This window comes from Nannospalax galili, unplaced genomic scaffold (genome assembly GCF_000622305.1).
Source record: "Nannospalax galili isolate Female #2095 unplaced genomic scaffold, S.galili_v1.0 scaffold371, whole genome shotgun sequence".
In the NCBI taxonomy this organism is placed as follows: Eukaryota; Metazoa; Chordata; class Mammalia; order Rodentia; family Spalacidae; genus Nannospalax; species Nannospalax galili.
Window position 1 is genome coordinate 1,880,031 of NW_008331606.1, and position 16,616 is coordinate 1,896,646.

Genomic DNA, 16,616 nt, shown 5'->3' on the forward strand with positions numbered 1-16,616 from the left:
CCTCCCTCCCTCCTTCCTTCCTTCCTTCCTTCCTTCCTTCCTTCCTTCCTTCCTTCCTTCCTTCCTTTCCTTTCTTTCTTTTTTGACAGGGTATCTTCTACCCAAGGTTGAACCCAAACTCTCTATATAGCCAAGGATGACTTTGGACTCCTGATTCTCCTGCTCAACATGGCTGGCTTGGCCTCAGCTATTACTCTCATGATAATGTAGATGGAGTGGCTGTAAGAAATGACAATGTCCCAGTTGCATTTCCGCTTTAATGAAATGCTCAGTTCAAGGTACTTGTGTCTCACGTGGATTTTCCATGTTGCTATTAGCCTGAGAGGATGAAGCGAGGAGGAAGTATGCACTATGGTCTTTCAACAGGGAAGACGGAAGAACTTGAGGGTTGGACTGAGTTTTTGTTCGCTGAAAAGCAAATACACCAGAACCTTTCTTTAGAAATGCTAAGCACTCATATTTGAAAGCAGAGCTCTTGAAACAAGAATTATCACAGAAAGGGGCTTTTAATTCCCAACCAGCAATATGTTACATTGATTTTTATTACACAAACTTTTAGGACATTTTTATTGTCACTGAAAAGGGGGGAAAGAGATAACAGAAAAGATTCATGTGGGACTTATGTACCTGTTCTTTAAGAGTTTCCAGCATTTTTTCCACCTGTAACTTGTCATCTTTGATTTTTTCAAGTTCAGCTTCTTTCCTTTTGTATTCATCTTGGACCTTGAGCAGATGCTTCAAGAAAGGTTAAAAAAAAAATCAAGTCACTAATTTAGGAGCTGTATTTCATGTACAGTCCTTGACTGAAGTTAGATGTCTGCTAGACCTGCTTGACCCCACAGCCTAAATAATACTTTTTGTATGCAGAGAAGAAGTACCTCAGGAAAAAAAATCAAGATACTTTTTCACTTACTTAGTTCTTATAAATTTCCTCTGAACTTCTTTATATTTTAGAAAAGACCAGTGAAGTTAACAGATATGGTTATTTAACATCTTCTCTGCCCTGGCCATAGATAAAGGTAAGCTGCAGTTAATACTGTCTGAGTTGTATCTCGATTGTTGCAGAGACATGAACTAAACGTTGTAAAGCATTCTTGTAAATAGTCATTTGCCAAGCCAAGTTGGATGTGTATAGGAAAAGTAATAATGAAGACAAATTTCACATATATTAGTTTCCATATCAGTAAGCAAGGAACTAGACTTATTGTTATTAATACTTGTAACAAATGCTATTTATTGAGTGCCTAATAAGTATTGTGTGATGGGATTCACTAATATGAAATCATTAAATTTCATAATAACCCTATAATAATGTTATTTCTGACATTCATACAAAGTCAGCAGCCTTTCCTAAGACGATTCATGTAGGAAGTAGCTGAGTTAGATTTAAAATCCGGCCAGGGCAGCCTGATAGTCTTTGCTCTTAATCCACATTGTATTACACATCTTTTGAGATAAATGGGAGAATTCCTTTCACTGCTTACAGTTCTAGTTTTCATTGCTTACAGTTGAAAAATCAAAATGAATGAAATTAATTTTTAGGAGCTAGAAACCTAACTCCCAATGAGATCTCTGCATTTAAGTGACATAACTGTCCTTGTGTGCAGTGGTTTCAAAATCAGCATAAGGAGAGAGAAACAATAAAAGTGTTTCCAAAGTATTATTTATTTTCACAGATTTGCAAAAGACTATAAGCTAAAAAGCAAGGTGCACTGCATGCTGTCAAAGTCTTTTGAAGGTTAGCTGAGAGGACACAATTTTAGTAGAAAAATCTCTTATATAATTTATGTGTTCTAATTAAACTCTGTGGTGACAAGAAAAGGAAGGTAAGCATTACTTCACACATTTTGCTAATGGGAAAACGTGATAGTACTTGTCACACAGGAAGACAATGGTGGCACAGGTAATAACACAGGGCTGCTAGTGCCAGAAGAGCCTCCCTGTTCATGATTTATAATTTCCAACCAGCAATTAGTTTTTCCCTAGATAATTTCAAGACATAGAGTTCAAATTATTGTATAATATAAAACGTAAAGAAAACTGGTGGCAGTCTGTCATGACAGAATATGACAGGATCCTTTCTCAGAGGCACTGGTCCTTCCCGACAGTGAAAGAAGGTATTGATATCTTTTATACTGTAGGTTCACTGTGGTGATGGCTACATCAGAGTTGTAGATATTGATCACTTATTATCCACAAGGTTTTATCTCAATGTAATTGTCTAATTTACCTTTTCATTTTAATGAGTGTTTAGCACTCATTTTATTTTTTTATTACTTATGTGGATGCATATGATGTATCTGGGTGAGTGCATGCCATGTTTGTGCATGTGCCAGAAGAGGCTCTGGGTTCACCCTGGAGTTGGTATTCCAGGAAGTTGGAAGCAACTTGATGTGAGTGTTGGGAGCAAAATTTTGGTCCCTGTATAAGGGTATAAGAGCAGCAAATACTCTTAGTTGCTGACCCATTTCTCCAGCTTCCTGCTCTACTTTTTACACTTGGAATTATGAGCAGATACACTCATTCACATAAATTACCATAAAAACAAAATAAAAACTAAACTGATATCGCAATCCCAAAACATTAATGTTATACAGTCTCTACTTCTATGAAAATCAAGGGTAGACATTTTGTTTTTTTCTTCTCAAAGATTGTATTTTGTCATTTTTATCAAGTAAACACTTATGGTTCAGCACTTTTATCATATCTAAGCTATTAATATTCTTCATAAAGACCCCAAGACCTATCTATATCTTGAAGTAAGTTCTGAAGCAGAAAGAAAAATTATACTGTGAATAGTTCAGCTTGAAATGACAAGCCTTTCATATTCAGTAGTCCTCTGAAAATTGGTGATCCATGGCTAAAGCACTTTTTTAGATTTTTATTTTTAATTATGTGTGTGTGTGTGTGTGTGTGTGTGTGTGTGTGTGTGTGTGTGTGCATATGGGTAGGTGCATGCTAGAGCAAACACTTGTGGAAGTCAAAGGTGTCAAATCTCCCAGGAGCTGGGTTTACAAGTGGTTGTGAACTGCCAGTCGTGGTTGCTAGGAATTCAACTCGGGTCCTCTGGAAGAGGAGGACGTGCTCTTAACCACTGAGCCATCTCTCTACCTCATCTGTGCCAGAGCCTAAAACATCCACAAGAATAACAGGTTTGACATTCTATTGGCTTGCAGCATGCCCATTGGCAAGTAACGATACTATCCTTCCATAAAGCAGAGAAAAGCAACATGCCTGTACCTGTTGCATTCCTTGGAGGGCTTGTTGCAGGAGTTTCAGCTGCTGTTCTTTGTTTGGGTCATCTTCCCGGTGAGCTTTGCCTTGTTCTTGCTTGAGCAGTTCTACCTCATTCCGATAGGCATCTAGCTGCCAACGGAGGCTGTCATTTTCTTCCTTCAAAGCTTCTGTCTGTGATACTAAGGCTAAATAACCAATGGAAAATGTTAAACCAGATGCCTAGGTTCTTTTGTGACACATCTGAGAGCTATGAAAACTTAGCATTTTAAACTAATGTGTATAAAAAGCTCCTTGATAAGGAATTTTAAGTCTGACTTGTTCATGGTAGTAAAAGACATACTCAAAAGCACAAAAACTTGTTTTCATAAATGAACCTGGATGCCAACACATAAATGCCTGCATTGTGGTTCATATTCTTCATCCCAAATGTAACTATTTCCAAGTAACATCCATTACTTTAATTTGAAATGCAGCAAGTGATAAGAGCACTGTAATAATCAAATATAAAACTAATTGCTTTGAACTGAAAACTGACTACATGATAATTTTGCTAAAAAAGGTTTTTAAAGAATGTAGCATTAACCAGTCTTACAGAAGAAAAGTAAATGTATGAACTAAGCCATAACATTTCCACTTTCTGGTCCAATGTAAAAATACCTTAGAAATCTCTACTGCCCCTTAACAGCAAGTAAAAAGCTGAACAAACTGAAAACCAACAGCTCTTTTGACAGTCATCAGAGCCACGAGGTTACGAGGCAAACCGCTTCCCCCAGACTGAAAATACAGTGAATAGAGCAAATCACAGTTTATAGAACAAGAAACCTATAAGCCATATCCTCCATGGGAACCAGTGCCAGGGTAGAACAGCTTAAATTGTAATTAATGAATTATTCGAGGCCGAGTATGGATAAATCTGTGAGCTAAAAATTCCAAATATGGAGGTACATTTTTACAAGTTTTACCTCTAAAAGCTCTACCAGGTCCTCACAGTGAATATCAAAGAAATATCCCCTTCTGTTTCAGAGGGGTAAAGGAACAAAAATTTGAAATTTGAGATGCCAGAGCATTCTGTTCTTAAGGTCCATCCTCAGGAAAAACTATTTTACAAGAACCTAACCTCTTAGGCTTTTAAAAAGAGCACACATGGCCTAGAAAAAGGTAGCTAGAACCCTCCAGTCACCCATTTTCATCTAAGTGTATGGAAAGAACAGAGATGCACTGGCAAAGTTCACACTCCATGGGTACAGGGTTAGCAAAAGACTGAGATATGGGGCTGGGCATGTATCTCAGATGGTAGAGTGCTTGCCTAACATGCAAGAAGCCTTGGGTTGGATCCCTGGCTCCACATAAAACATAAAACCAACACTTAGTAGCACATGCCCATAATTCCTGCACTCAGGAGGTGGAAACAGGAGGATCAGAACTTCAAGGTGATTCACAGCCTGGGCTACATGACAATCTGTATCGAAAAAATAAAAGAGACAAAGTTAATCATAGAATTAGAGAATGTGCTTTCTCCTCTCCTCTGCACAAATGAAGACCCACTTACTAGAGGTCATCATAATCTAGATAAATCATGTCTGGACTTTAAGAAAAGTTATAAGCAATAATAAATGGTGAAGACCAGTTTGAGGACACAGAGACATAATAGAACAAACGTAGATACAGCAAGGTTGTTGGTGACGGTAAACAGCATGCAAGAACAGATGATAATAATATAAGCAGACTTGAAAACTGCAAGGAAGAAAGAAATACTAGCATCAAACACACTGTAATGAGCAGAAGGACTTTGATGACCATTAGTAGACTAGATATGGCTAAAGAAAGAATTTCTGAGCTTGAAAATATGATAATTTAAAATTTGAATACTGGTTGGGCAAGGTGGTACATGCCTTTAATTCCAGCACTCAGGAGGCTGATCTCTGTGAGATTGAAGCCAGCCTGGTCTACACAATAAGTTTCAGGCCAGCTGGGGCTACATGAAGACCCTGTCTCAAAAATCTCCAATACAAATAAATTAAGAAAAATAAAATCTAAAGACTAAAAACATGTCTTGGTTCATTTGGGATGGTATACAAACACAGACAGGGTAGCTTAAACCCAATAGAAACTTATTTCTTACAGTTCTGTAAGCTGCGAAATCTAAGATGACAGCACCAGCAGTTTCAGTGACTGGTGAAGGCCTACTTCTTGGTTCATAGATCCCACCTCTGTGTCCTCATATCAGGAAGGAGCAAGGCAGCTCCCTGAAGTCTGTTTCATACGCACACTAATCCTAAGCATCTCCCCAAAGCTCCACTGCCTAAGTGGTAAATAGGTTTCAGCATATGAATTTTGAGGTATACAAACATTCAGACCATGTGCTGGATAGCTTTAGTGTCAACTAGACACACCTAGGTTGACGGAACCTCAATTAGGGAATTGCCTCCATTGGACTGGCCTGTGGCCATGTCTTTGGAGCATTTTGTTGATTGTTGAGTGATGTGGCAGGGTCCAGCCCACTATGGATAGTGCCACCCCCGGGCAGGTGGGCCTATGTTGCATAAGAAAGCAAGGTAAGCATGGGCCAGGGAAGCAAACCAGTAAGCAGACAAGGCTGTCCACTATCTCCACTCCTCTTTAACATAGAGCTTGGAACTCTTGCAAGAGCAATAAGACAAGAGAAGGAAATTGAAGGAGTAATAATTAGAAGAGATCAAATTATCACTTTTTGCAGATGATATGATATTATATCTAAGAGATGCCAAAAATTCCACCAGAAAACTCGTGGAAATTATTAACATGTTCAGTAAAGCGGCAGGTTACAAAATTAAATCTACAAAAGTCTGTAGCCTTTCTATATACCAATAACAAGCAATCAGAGAAGAGTATATGGAAACACTCCCCTTCATAATAGCTGCAAAAAAAAATCTCAGAATAAACCTGACCAAAGACATTAAAGAGCTCTACAAGGAAAATTTTAACTCTTTAAAGGAAGAAATTGAGGAAGACATCAGAAGATGGAAGGACCTCCCATGCTCATGGATTGGAAGAATTAATATTGTGAAAATGACCATCCTACCAAAAGTCATTTAAAGATTCAATACAATGCCAATCAAAATCCCCATGACATTTTTAATAGAATTGGAAAAAAAAATCCTAAGATTCATATGGAAGCACAAAAGACCTCAGACAGCCAAAGCAAAAATGAGCACTAAGAGCAATGCTGGGGGGCTTACTATACCAGATTTTAAATTTTACTACAGAGCTATACTAATAAAAACAACATGGTACTGGCACAAAATAGACCCATAGATCAATGGAACAAAATTGAAGACCCAAATATGAATACATGGAATTTCAGCCACCTGATATTTGACAAAGGGGCCAAGAACATTCACTGGAGGAAAGACAGCATGTTCAGAAAATGGTGCTGGCAAAACTGGATCTTCACCTGTAGAACAATGAAACTAAACCCCTATCTTTCACCTTTCACAAAAGTCAATTACAAATGGATCAAAGACCTCAATGTGAAGCCTGAAACTCTGAAAATGTTAGATGAAAACAGTGGTAATAACCTACAAGATACAGGGGTAGGAAAGGATTTTCTAAACTGGACATCAGTTGCTCAGGAAACAAGGTCGAGAATCAACAAATGCGACCTCATTAAACTAAAAAGCTTCTGTACATCAAAGGAGGCAATCAGGGAAGTGAAGAGAAAACCCACAGAATGGGAGAAAATCTTTACCAGCAACACATCTGACAAAGGTTTAATATATAAGGAACTCAAAAAACAATCAAGAATGGAAAGAACCCAATTAAAAGATGGGCTAAAGAGCTGAACAGAGAATTCTCAAAAGAAGAAATAAAGATGACTAAGAAGCATTAAAATTTTTTTTTACAAAAACTTATTGAGAATTTAGTACATGCGTATAAGGTATTTTGATCAAATCCATGCCCCCTCCCTCCCCTCCAACATTGTCCCCTCTGAGGAGGTAACTCTAAAATCTTTTAAGGATTAGATACAAGCTCCCAAATACTTTTGACATTTTTGGCCTTTGGAACAGAATATCTTGCTAACAGACCCAAGGACATTTTGACTTTTAGCCAAGAAACTGGCTACATGCCATCCTCCGAAGGGGTTACCCAAATTGCCAATAGGGAATAGGGACGCAGACCACTCTGGCTTCTTCCATGTTGAACAGGGACACAGGGTGAGGCAATTGGAGTACTCCCTCAATGGATCTATCTAAAAGACTCCCAAATTGCATAACTCTTGTCTCTAAGGGGAAAAGAAAGTCCTTGATTCATGAATAAGACATGTGAAGGAGAAGTAAAGGCAAGAGTAATTAGCATTACAACTTCTAGACAGGGAACTAGAAAAAAGTCAAAACAGGTCAATTTTCAAATGTTTATATGGGAGTTCATTGGAGTTTCTTGACGAGGGCTTCCAAAAGCGTCCCTCTATTGGGTTCTTCCTCATTTTTCTTTTGCCTTCCAAGGCTGGACTAGTTGGCTGGGAAGAGTGGCTGGATACTCAGGTGAGGGGGCACTGTTTCTGGTTGGGACTCCTTTAATGAATGAGCACAACCATCAACAAGCCCAATTGTGACTATGTTTAGCAATCAGGCTCAGTGGAAGTCATGATGATAGTAGTTATTTCATGCAGAAGGGACTGCTGTATAGCATCATCTTATTAAAAGGACCTGGAATTTAAAAGCATTTGGTGCTAGGAGCCACATATGAGGGAGAACATATGTCATTTGTTTTTCTGAGTCTGTGTTACTTCACTTAATATAAGTTTCTAGATCCATCCATTTACCTGCATTTTTCATGATTTCATCTTTCTTTACTGCCGAATAGAACTTCATTGTGTAAATATACCACATTTTTGTTAACTACTCATCAGTTGAGGGATACTTAGGTTGCTTCCATCTCTTAGCTACTGTGAAAAGAGCAGCAAAAGCATGGTTGTACAAGTGTTTCTACAATAGGATGAGTCCTTTGGGTATATGCCAAGGAGTGGTATAACCAGGTCATATGGTAGGTTTATTTTTAGTTTTTTAAGAGTTTTCCACACTATTTTCCATAGAGGCTGTACAAGTTTGCAATCTCACCAGCAATGAATGAGAGTTCCCCTTTCTCCACATCCTCACCAGCATTTGGTATCATTTGTTCTCTTGATCCTAGCCAGTCTGATAGGGGTAAGGTAATACCTTAGAGTGGTTTTAATTTGCATTTTCCTGATTACTAAGGAAGTTGAAAACTTTTTGAGATGTTTGGCTAAGAAGCACTTTAAAAGATGTTCAACATCACTAGTAATTAGAGAAATGCAAATTAAAACAACTTTAAGATTTCCTTTTACCCCACCCAGACTGGCTAAGATCACGAGAACAAATGATACCAAATGTCTGAGAGAACCTGGGGCAAGGGGAATGCTCACCCACTGCTGGCGGGGCTGCAAACCTGTTCAACCCCTATGGAAAGCAGTGTGGAGAACTCTTAAAAAACTACATATGAACATACCATTTGACCCAGTTATACCACTCCTTGGCATATACCCAAAGAACTCATCCTATTGCAGAGACAATTGTACATCCTTGTTTGTTGCTGCTCTTTTCACAATAGCTAAGAGATGGAAGCAGCCTAAGTGTCCCTCAACTGATGAGTGGATAATGAAAATGTGGTTCATTTATATGATGGAATTTTACTCAGCAGTAAAGAAAGATGAAATCATGAAATTTACAGGTAAATGGATGGAACTAGAAACTGTTATACTAAGTGAAGTAACACAGACTCAGAAAAACAAACAATGTATGTTCTCCCTCATATGTGGATCCTAGCACCAAATCCTGATAAGTGACTATCTATCCAGACATAACTACAGGAACCAGGATAATGATAAGGAACCAGGGAGGTAAAAGAAAAGAAAGAATCTGGAAGAGAAGAACAGTAGGAAACAGGCATTAGTAAGGGAGATATGGAAAACATTGGGTTATTTTAAGGGGGGGGGGATGTTATATAAGGAACCTAGGGGATAAAGGGAAAGAAAGTGCTCAAGAGAGGTGGGACCATAGGAGAAGGGTATTATAAAGGGAGAAATGGGAAGAATGGGGGCACCTTAAATGGGGAAACATTGGTGGAAGGGTTAGACAATGTGAAAGATAAATAATACCTAGCTAGTTTTAAAAACCAGAGGGAACCATATTAGTCCAACAACCTACTGACAAATTATACATATTAGATCAACGAATATATATCTAGGCAAGGTTTATCTGAGAATGTTTGGTCTTTGCCCAAGCTTCATCTACATGGCACATGGTAATTAAAAATACCAGACTGGTGGAGCTAACCTTCTTGGATGTTTTACAGCCATACCTTGAGGCCTATACTAATCTTGTCAGAGGGACTTAAAGGACAGTTTTTGCTCCTTGCCCTCCTAGGTCGACTAGTTCCAGGGGACTATGAGCATCTCTCAAAATGTCCTATAATGGTGGTGGGTCACCTGTCCTCTTGATCAAGGAAGCCGTGGAGACCCCATGAGATGGACTTGAACCAGTGTCCAGTCTACAAAGAGGAGGGTCAACACAGAGGAAACATTTCCTCCATGCTTCCAAAGAGAAGCCAGCCATGGTTGAGCAGGACCTTTGAGATATCTTCATATAGACAGAACTGGTAAAAGAAAGGAGCCAGGGGCTCCTCCCAAGCCCATGTGTCCCCTGAGGAACAGATCCTCAAATGGCCTTAAGAGTAAAAATAAATTAGTTTACCTGGGCCAAACACCCAAAAGGAAAGTATAACCAAAGATTAAAGGGGTCAATATAATTTTTAAGAGTCTGTATGTATAGATAAAGGCTACATAACAAGAAACAATGCCAGACAAGAGGTACCTTTCTTTGAGTTGTTGGCCAAGGTGGTCCAAGAGACTCCCAGACAGTAACCCTGCATAGAACTGGGAAAATGAACAGCAGACCCTAATCTTATCTAAAGGAATAGTGACAACTGATTGCTGCTAGATGAGGGACAACCGATCTTCCTAAAATAAAGATCTCCAGATAGGCTGACTAGATTCAGCAGATGGACAAGCACTGGGGAACGGCTGGGGGTGCTGACAACACAGTGGAGAGTAACAGGGATGACAGAGTATATGGGCTCCAGTGTGGGGGGGGTATTGGAGGGTGCCATTTGGGAAATGGGTATATAGATGAATAAGATTGTTTGGGATGTTCTGTATACTACACACACAAAAAAACCCAACAAATAAAAAATGAGTTATATTTGAGGAGGAAGCATAAAAATTTACTTCATGTTAATTAGTAGAGGTGATAAACATTACCATTGAAATCTACCTGATGACTTTATATCCACACTCAGTTACCAAGGATCCGAGTGTAACCAACTGTGACTGGTAATAATCAGATACATAGAGCTTAGAGACATATGTGCCAATATCTAAGTGTTAGTAGCAAAACAATGAGTCTTTCTGTAGGAAACAGTATATTTTAAAATGAAATGGATATTTTTTAAAGGTTAAAAACTCATTGAATTTTATGTCTTACAGGGTTTATACTGAGTTCAATATTATATAACTGTATTAATTCAACTGTGAACATAAAAATTTACAACCACTTTTAAAAGAGATGTATCTTTGCTCTGGAAATTGTTATCGAATATGGTAAAGCTGTAATGAAATGCTTCTTCTAATCATGTGATTACTAAATAAATAAAATAAAAAAATTACTAAAAGAAAATAACAGAATATTGAAGAACTGTGGTACAACCACAGAACATGTAAGCATCTATAATGGGAAAGCCAGAAAAAGAAGGGAAAATAAGAAGGAACATTTGAAACAATAATGACTAAAAATTTCCCCAAATTTGTGCCTCATACAATGCTACATACAGATCCATGAGGCTCAGAGAATATTAAAAATAAATGCCCTCAAATCTAGACATAGGTATATGGTACTAAGTTCAGCAAATAAAAATAAAGAAAACATATTGAAGGAAGTCAGAGGAAAACACCTCACTTACAGAAGAGTAAATAGAAATATCACATATGATTTCTTGGGAATTATAGAAAGCAAGAAAAAATGGAGGAAAATAAGAGAAAAATTCCACCAATGTAGCACTGTGTACCCTGTGAAATTATGCTTCAAAGGTGAAATATGAAGAAATGGGGACTTTTACCAGATATATAAAAACAAAACTGAGGGGGAATTTTGACAGTAAGCCTGCTTTGCAAGAAATGTTAAAAGGAATTGAATAAAAGAGAAATGATATATTTCAGGAACTTAGATCTACATAAGGAAAAGGAGAACATAAAATTGAATGAGGAAAGGCAAAAGAAAACCACTTATTTTTTTCTTATTCTTAACTGACATAGAGTATAATGTTTGAAAGGACAACAGCAAAAATGCACTCAATTATGAGTGCCTATGCATCTGTGGAATGAATGATAGCTATTATACATGGGATGAGAGAAGAATTGGCAGTATTTTGTTACTATTAAGATACTTGCATGTAGGGCTGGAGAGATGACTCAGTGGTTAAGAGCACTGTCTGCTCTTGCGAGTACCCAGGTTTGATTCCCAGCACCCACCTGGTGGCTAACAACTGTCCATAACTCCAGGTAGAGGGGATCTGATGCCCTCTTCTGACCTCTGCAGACATTGCACAATATGGGTGCACTTCCATACATGCAGGCAATACACTCATAGACATAAAATAAAAATAATATTAGTAAAAAATTTAAAAGTTACTTGCACTACCTATGAAATGATATAGTGTTACTTGAATGTGAACTTGGATTACTTGTAATATAGTGTAAACTTTAAGGTAACCCCTAAAACCATATAAAAACAAGTACAACTGTTATGCCAAAAAAGAGAAAAAAAATAATAACATGAAATGCTCCATTAAAAGTATATTATGTGGCTGGAGAGATGGCTCAGTGGTTAGTAACACTCTCTGCTCTTGCAAAAGACCTGGGTTCAGTACCTGGCACCAACATGGCAGCTCACACCAGTCTGTACCTCCAGTTCTAGGGGGGTCCTCATGCTGCTTCTGTCCTCTGCCTGGTCTCAAGGGCACCAGGCATGTATGTGGTGCACTTACATACATGTAGGTAAAACACTCAAACACATGAAATTCAAATAAATAAAATCTTTTAAAAGGAAGAAAAGAATATGTTAAGAAGAAAATGTATGGAAGACAAAGTAGGAGAAAGAACAAGGATAACCAATAGAGAACAGCAGCAAGTAAGGTTGTTTACTCAACTGTATCAGTATGGTGGTTTTAGTGAAAATGTCCCCCGTAGGCTCCAAGTATTTGGACATTTTTGTCCACATTTGGTAGCGCTGTTTTGGGAGGTCTTAGAAGGTGTGGCTATGCTGGAGGAGCACTTCACTGGGGGTGGGCTTAGAGATTTCTTAAGCTTTGCCAGATTTCGATTTACTCTCTTGCTTCCTGTGCCTGCTTGAAGATGTGAGTGCTCTGTTTCTGCTCCTGTTCCAGTTGCCTCCTGCCATGATGCCTCCTCACCATGACCGACTGTAATTCCCCTGGAACTGTAAGCTCAAATAAACTGTTCCTTCTATAGGTTGCTTTGGTCAGTGTTTCTATCACAGCAACAGAAAAGTAAACTAATAAAGTCAGTAATCATGCTAATGTCATTGCTCTAAATACACCATTTAAAAGAGAGATTGTCATTAGAGAGGATCAAAGACTCAGGGACTATCATGGGATAGGGGAGGAATGATTGTAAGAGTCAGAGGACAGGACACCTTCTCCTAGATAGTGCTTCTAGACATGACAGGGAAATTGCACCTATGAAATTTCTACAATATGGCTGCCTTAACAAGACTTCCATAATGTCAACAACAGTTGGCATGCCAATGGGGATGGGGGAACTTAAACACGGACCGACCTCTAGATGAAGAACTAACTGAAGGCAATCAATGGCTGCTGAGAGAGGGAGAATCCATTTTCTCCAGGAAATTCTCCACTAGGCTCTCTGATAGACTATCCAATCCTAAATAGTCAGCTCTGAACACTTGCACACAGAAGAACCACTAAATGGGCTCAGTAGATTATGTGTGTGTGAGTGTGCATGTGTGTGTGCATGTATGTGTGTGTGTGTGTTTGTGTATGTAACAATAATGATCAAAGAAAAGTTTATGAAATTTAGAGGCAGTGGGGAAGAACTGAGAAGAGTTAGAGGAGAAAGAAATGATGTAAATACAGTTCTCATGTACGAAATTCTCAAAAAGAGTCCTTTACCATGTATGGTTTCACATAATCTATAACCCCAGCACTCAGGAAGCAGAGGCAGGAGGATGGCTACAAGTTTGAGGCCAGCCAGGCCTACCTACACAGTAAATTCTAAGCCAGCCAGAGCTATAGAACAAAGACCCTGTTTTTGAAAAAAACTACCACCACCACAAAAGTTAAAAATCAAAATGAAAAAAATAATGCCAAGATTCAATTATATGGCCTATAAGAAATATACTTAAGGGCTAGAGACACAGCTTAGGGGTTAAGCACACTGGCTGCTCTTGCAGAGTTCCCAATATTCACATGGTGGCTAACACTATCTGTAACTCCAATTCCGACACCCTCTTCTGACCTTTTTGTGCATCACACGACATGGGTGCACTTACATACATGCAGGCAATACACTCGTATACATAACATAAAATAAAAAATATTTTAAAATAAATCTACTTTAAACACAAAGCATACATACATATAAAGTAAAAAGATGGAGAATGATACACTATTCCCATAGTTAATTAAATTATTAATTAAACTGGAAGTAGCTACAGTAACTTAAGACATAGCTGACTTCAGAATAAGGAAAGTTATCAAGGACAGCAGGAATTATAGAATGTTAAATGGGCTAGTACTCCAGGAAGACATAATAGTCTTTTCTGTGCAAGATGATAACAACAGATTATCAAAATGTGAGGTAACAACTGAGAAATAGATGAATTCACTAAAACCCTTCTCTAAGAAATGGACAAGTTCAGAAAGCAGAAAATCAGTAAGTACATAGTTGAACTCAACACCTGTATCAATCAAATACATGTAACTGACATCTGCAGACTATTTTACTTAACAATAGCAAGTTACACATACCCAAACTCACATGGAGGTATTACTAAAAGGGGGAATATTCTGGCCCATGAACTGCTTACTAATTTAAAAAAGCACATGGCAATTATACAGTGAATGTTCTTAGATTACAATGGAATTAAACATCTACAATGGAAAGATAGCTGAAAACATCCCCAGAACATGGGGGAATGAACAACTTAATTCTAAATACCACATGGGTCAAAGAAGAAACTTCAAGAGAAATGAATAGTTTAAGATAAGTGAAAATAAAAATATAACTTTTCTAAATCTGTGGGATGCAGCAATGGTGATGCTTAGAGGGAAATTTGTAGCAATAAATATTTATGTTTAGAATGGTGAAAGATCTAAAATCAATTATGAAAGTAGAAAAAAAGAACTAATTAAGCATATCAAATCTTTGTGAACCAGTTGGCAGTTTGTTACAAAATTAAATTTATACTTATTATAAAAGTAAGCATTTATGTTTCTTGGCATTTACCCAAATGAAGTGAAATTTAATGTCCCCTCAGCCTGTGTATGTATGTTTATAGTATCTTTATTTATAATGGACAAAACCTGCAACCAACCATGATTTACTTTAGTAAGTGAATGCAGAAATAAGTTATGATATATCCAAACAATGGAGTACTATTCAACAGTTAAAAGGGCATCATTTACCTTAAAAAAAATCACAAAGGAAACTTAAAGGCATGGCACTAAGTGAAGGAAGCCAATCTGAAAAGGTCATGTACTAGTTGAGTCCAATTAAATAATATTCTGGAAAAAAGCAACTCTGTGAAGGTAGGAAAAAGATTGATTAGTGGCTGGCAGAGGCTAGGAGGGAGTAAAGAACAGGCACATCAGAACACAGTCTTTAGGGCAGTGAGCCTATTTGGTATGCTTCCACCATTGAGGATACATGTGATGATACATGTGGTTATACATTTGTTAACACCCATGAATGGACAAGGCCAGAGCAAACCATAATGTAAACTATGAACTTTGGGTGATAATGAAGTCTCATTGGGGGAAATGTACCACTATGGTGGGACGTGTTGATGGCGGGGGAGGCTTGCTTTCTAGAGACAAGGATGTATATAGCAAGCCTCTATTTTCTGTTCAGTTTATTATTTTTTTGAACCAAAAAGTCCTTTAAAATAGAATTTATCAATAAAAAATGAAAATACATGAGGAAACCTAGGCTACATTTCATTATTTATGAATCTGTGCACATTTTCAAGGTCAAAAATTATAAGGCCTACTTCAAAATATTTAGTCCGAGGATTTTCATTAATTCATCAAACACTTATTGAGTACCCTGTATATTCTAGGCTTATGATCATGGTTAAAAAATGGGTGATTCTGCTAATGTCTATTGTTTACTCAGTATATCACAGGAAACATTTTCCTTTTTTATGATGTTAGAGAACAAACTTAGGGCTTTAAACATGTTAGGCATGAACTTTACCACTGTAATATACTATCATTCCGCCTTTTTTGAATACTAACAGGAATTACAAACCTGGAGAAAGATATATCAAGTTGGATCCAAATTACAAGATTGTATATTAACATGTAGAAGTAAGTTAAAAAGCAACTTAACAAAGATATGGAGCTCCTCAGCTACCTATGGAGAGATTCTGGGTGAAAATAAAAGTAATGAAATCAAACAATTGAAATGATCTATTACAAATGGTGGAAGAATCTATGTTTCAAAGGAATGGTTTTGAATCCAGCTGGGTGGCAGAGTCAGAATTATTACAGGCAGCTCCTGAAAAGGCAATGCTTGAAACTGTGAGTGATGATGAAGGTGCAGTGGAGACTTCAGGCTGTTAGTGATGTGGGGAACATGGACTGCTTTGCTTAGTAAAGTTACAGGTAATGAGCAGAGCCAGGCCATGAGAGGAACCATGGAGCTGGAAATGGTAAGACCAAAGGGATGACTTTCTCAAGTCCTTAGCAGTTCATGTATTGCTACCATATGCCCAAGATGCTAGACACGGAGTGGCAGGATTTAATGTTTGTCTGCTAGATTTTGCTCTTGCTGTGGTCTCATTCCTCCTTACCATGTCTCTATGTCTGCATTCCTTCCTTTTGGAGTGGGAGTGCTTATTCTGTTTCTATATTTGGTGAGTATATTAACATGTACACACACACACACACACACACACACACACACACACACACACACACACACGTGCTTGTGCGTGAGAGGACAGACAAAGATGCTGGCTGTCGTCCCATAGTTCTCTCTAGACTCGCTGGCTAGAGAGCTCTGGAGC

At 38.0% G+C, this 16,616-nt stretch overlaps 1 protein-coding gene across 8 annotated transcripts in view; it reads right to left on the reverse strand.

Annotated features, from left to right (window-relative positions):
• The window catches only part of Enox2 (ecto-NOX disulfide-thiol exchanger 2), a 395,106-nt gene that overhangs the window by 12,347 nt on the left and 366,143 nt on the right, over nucleotides 1-16,616 (reverse strand). For all 8 annotated transcript variants that reach the window (XM_029560435.1, XM_029560431.1, XM_029560434.1 and 5 more), the window contains 2 exons: nucleotides 3,241-3,422; nucleotides 628-735 (listed from right to left, as the gene is read on the reverse strand). In XM_029560435.1, coding sequence (XP_029416295.1) covers nucleotides 628-735; nucleotides 3,241-3,422 — 290 coding nt within the window. The remainder of the gene's footprint in view (nucleotides 1-627; nucleotides 736-3,240; nucleotides 3,423-16,616) is intronic.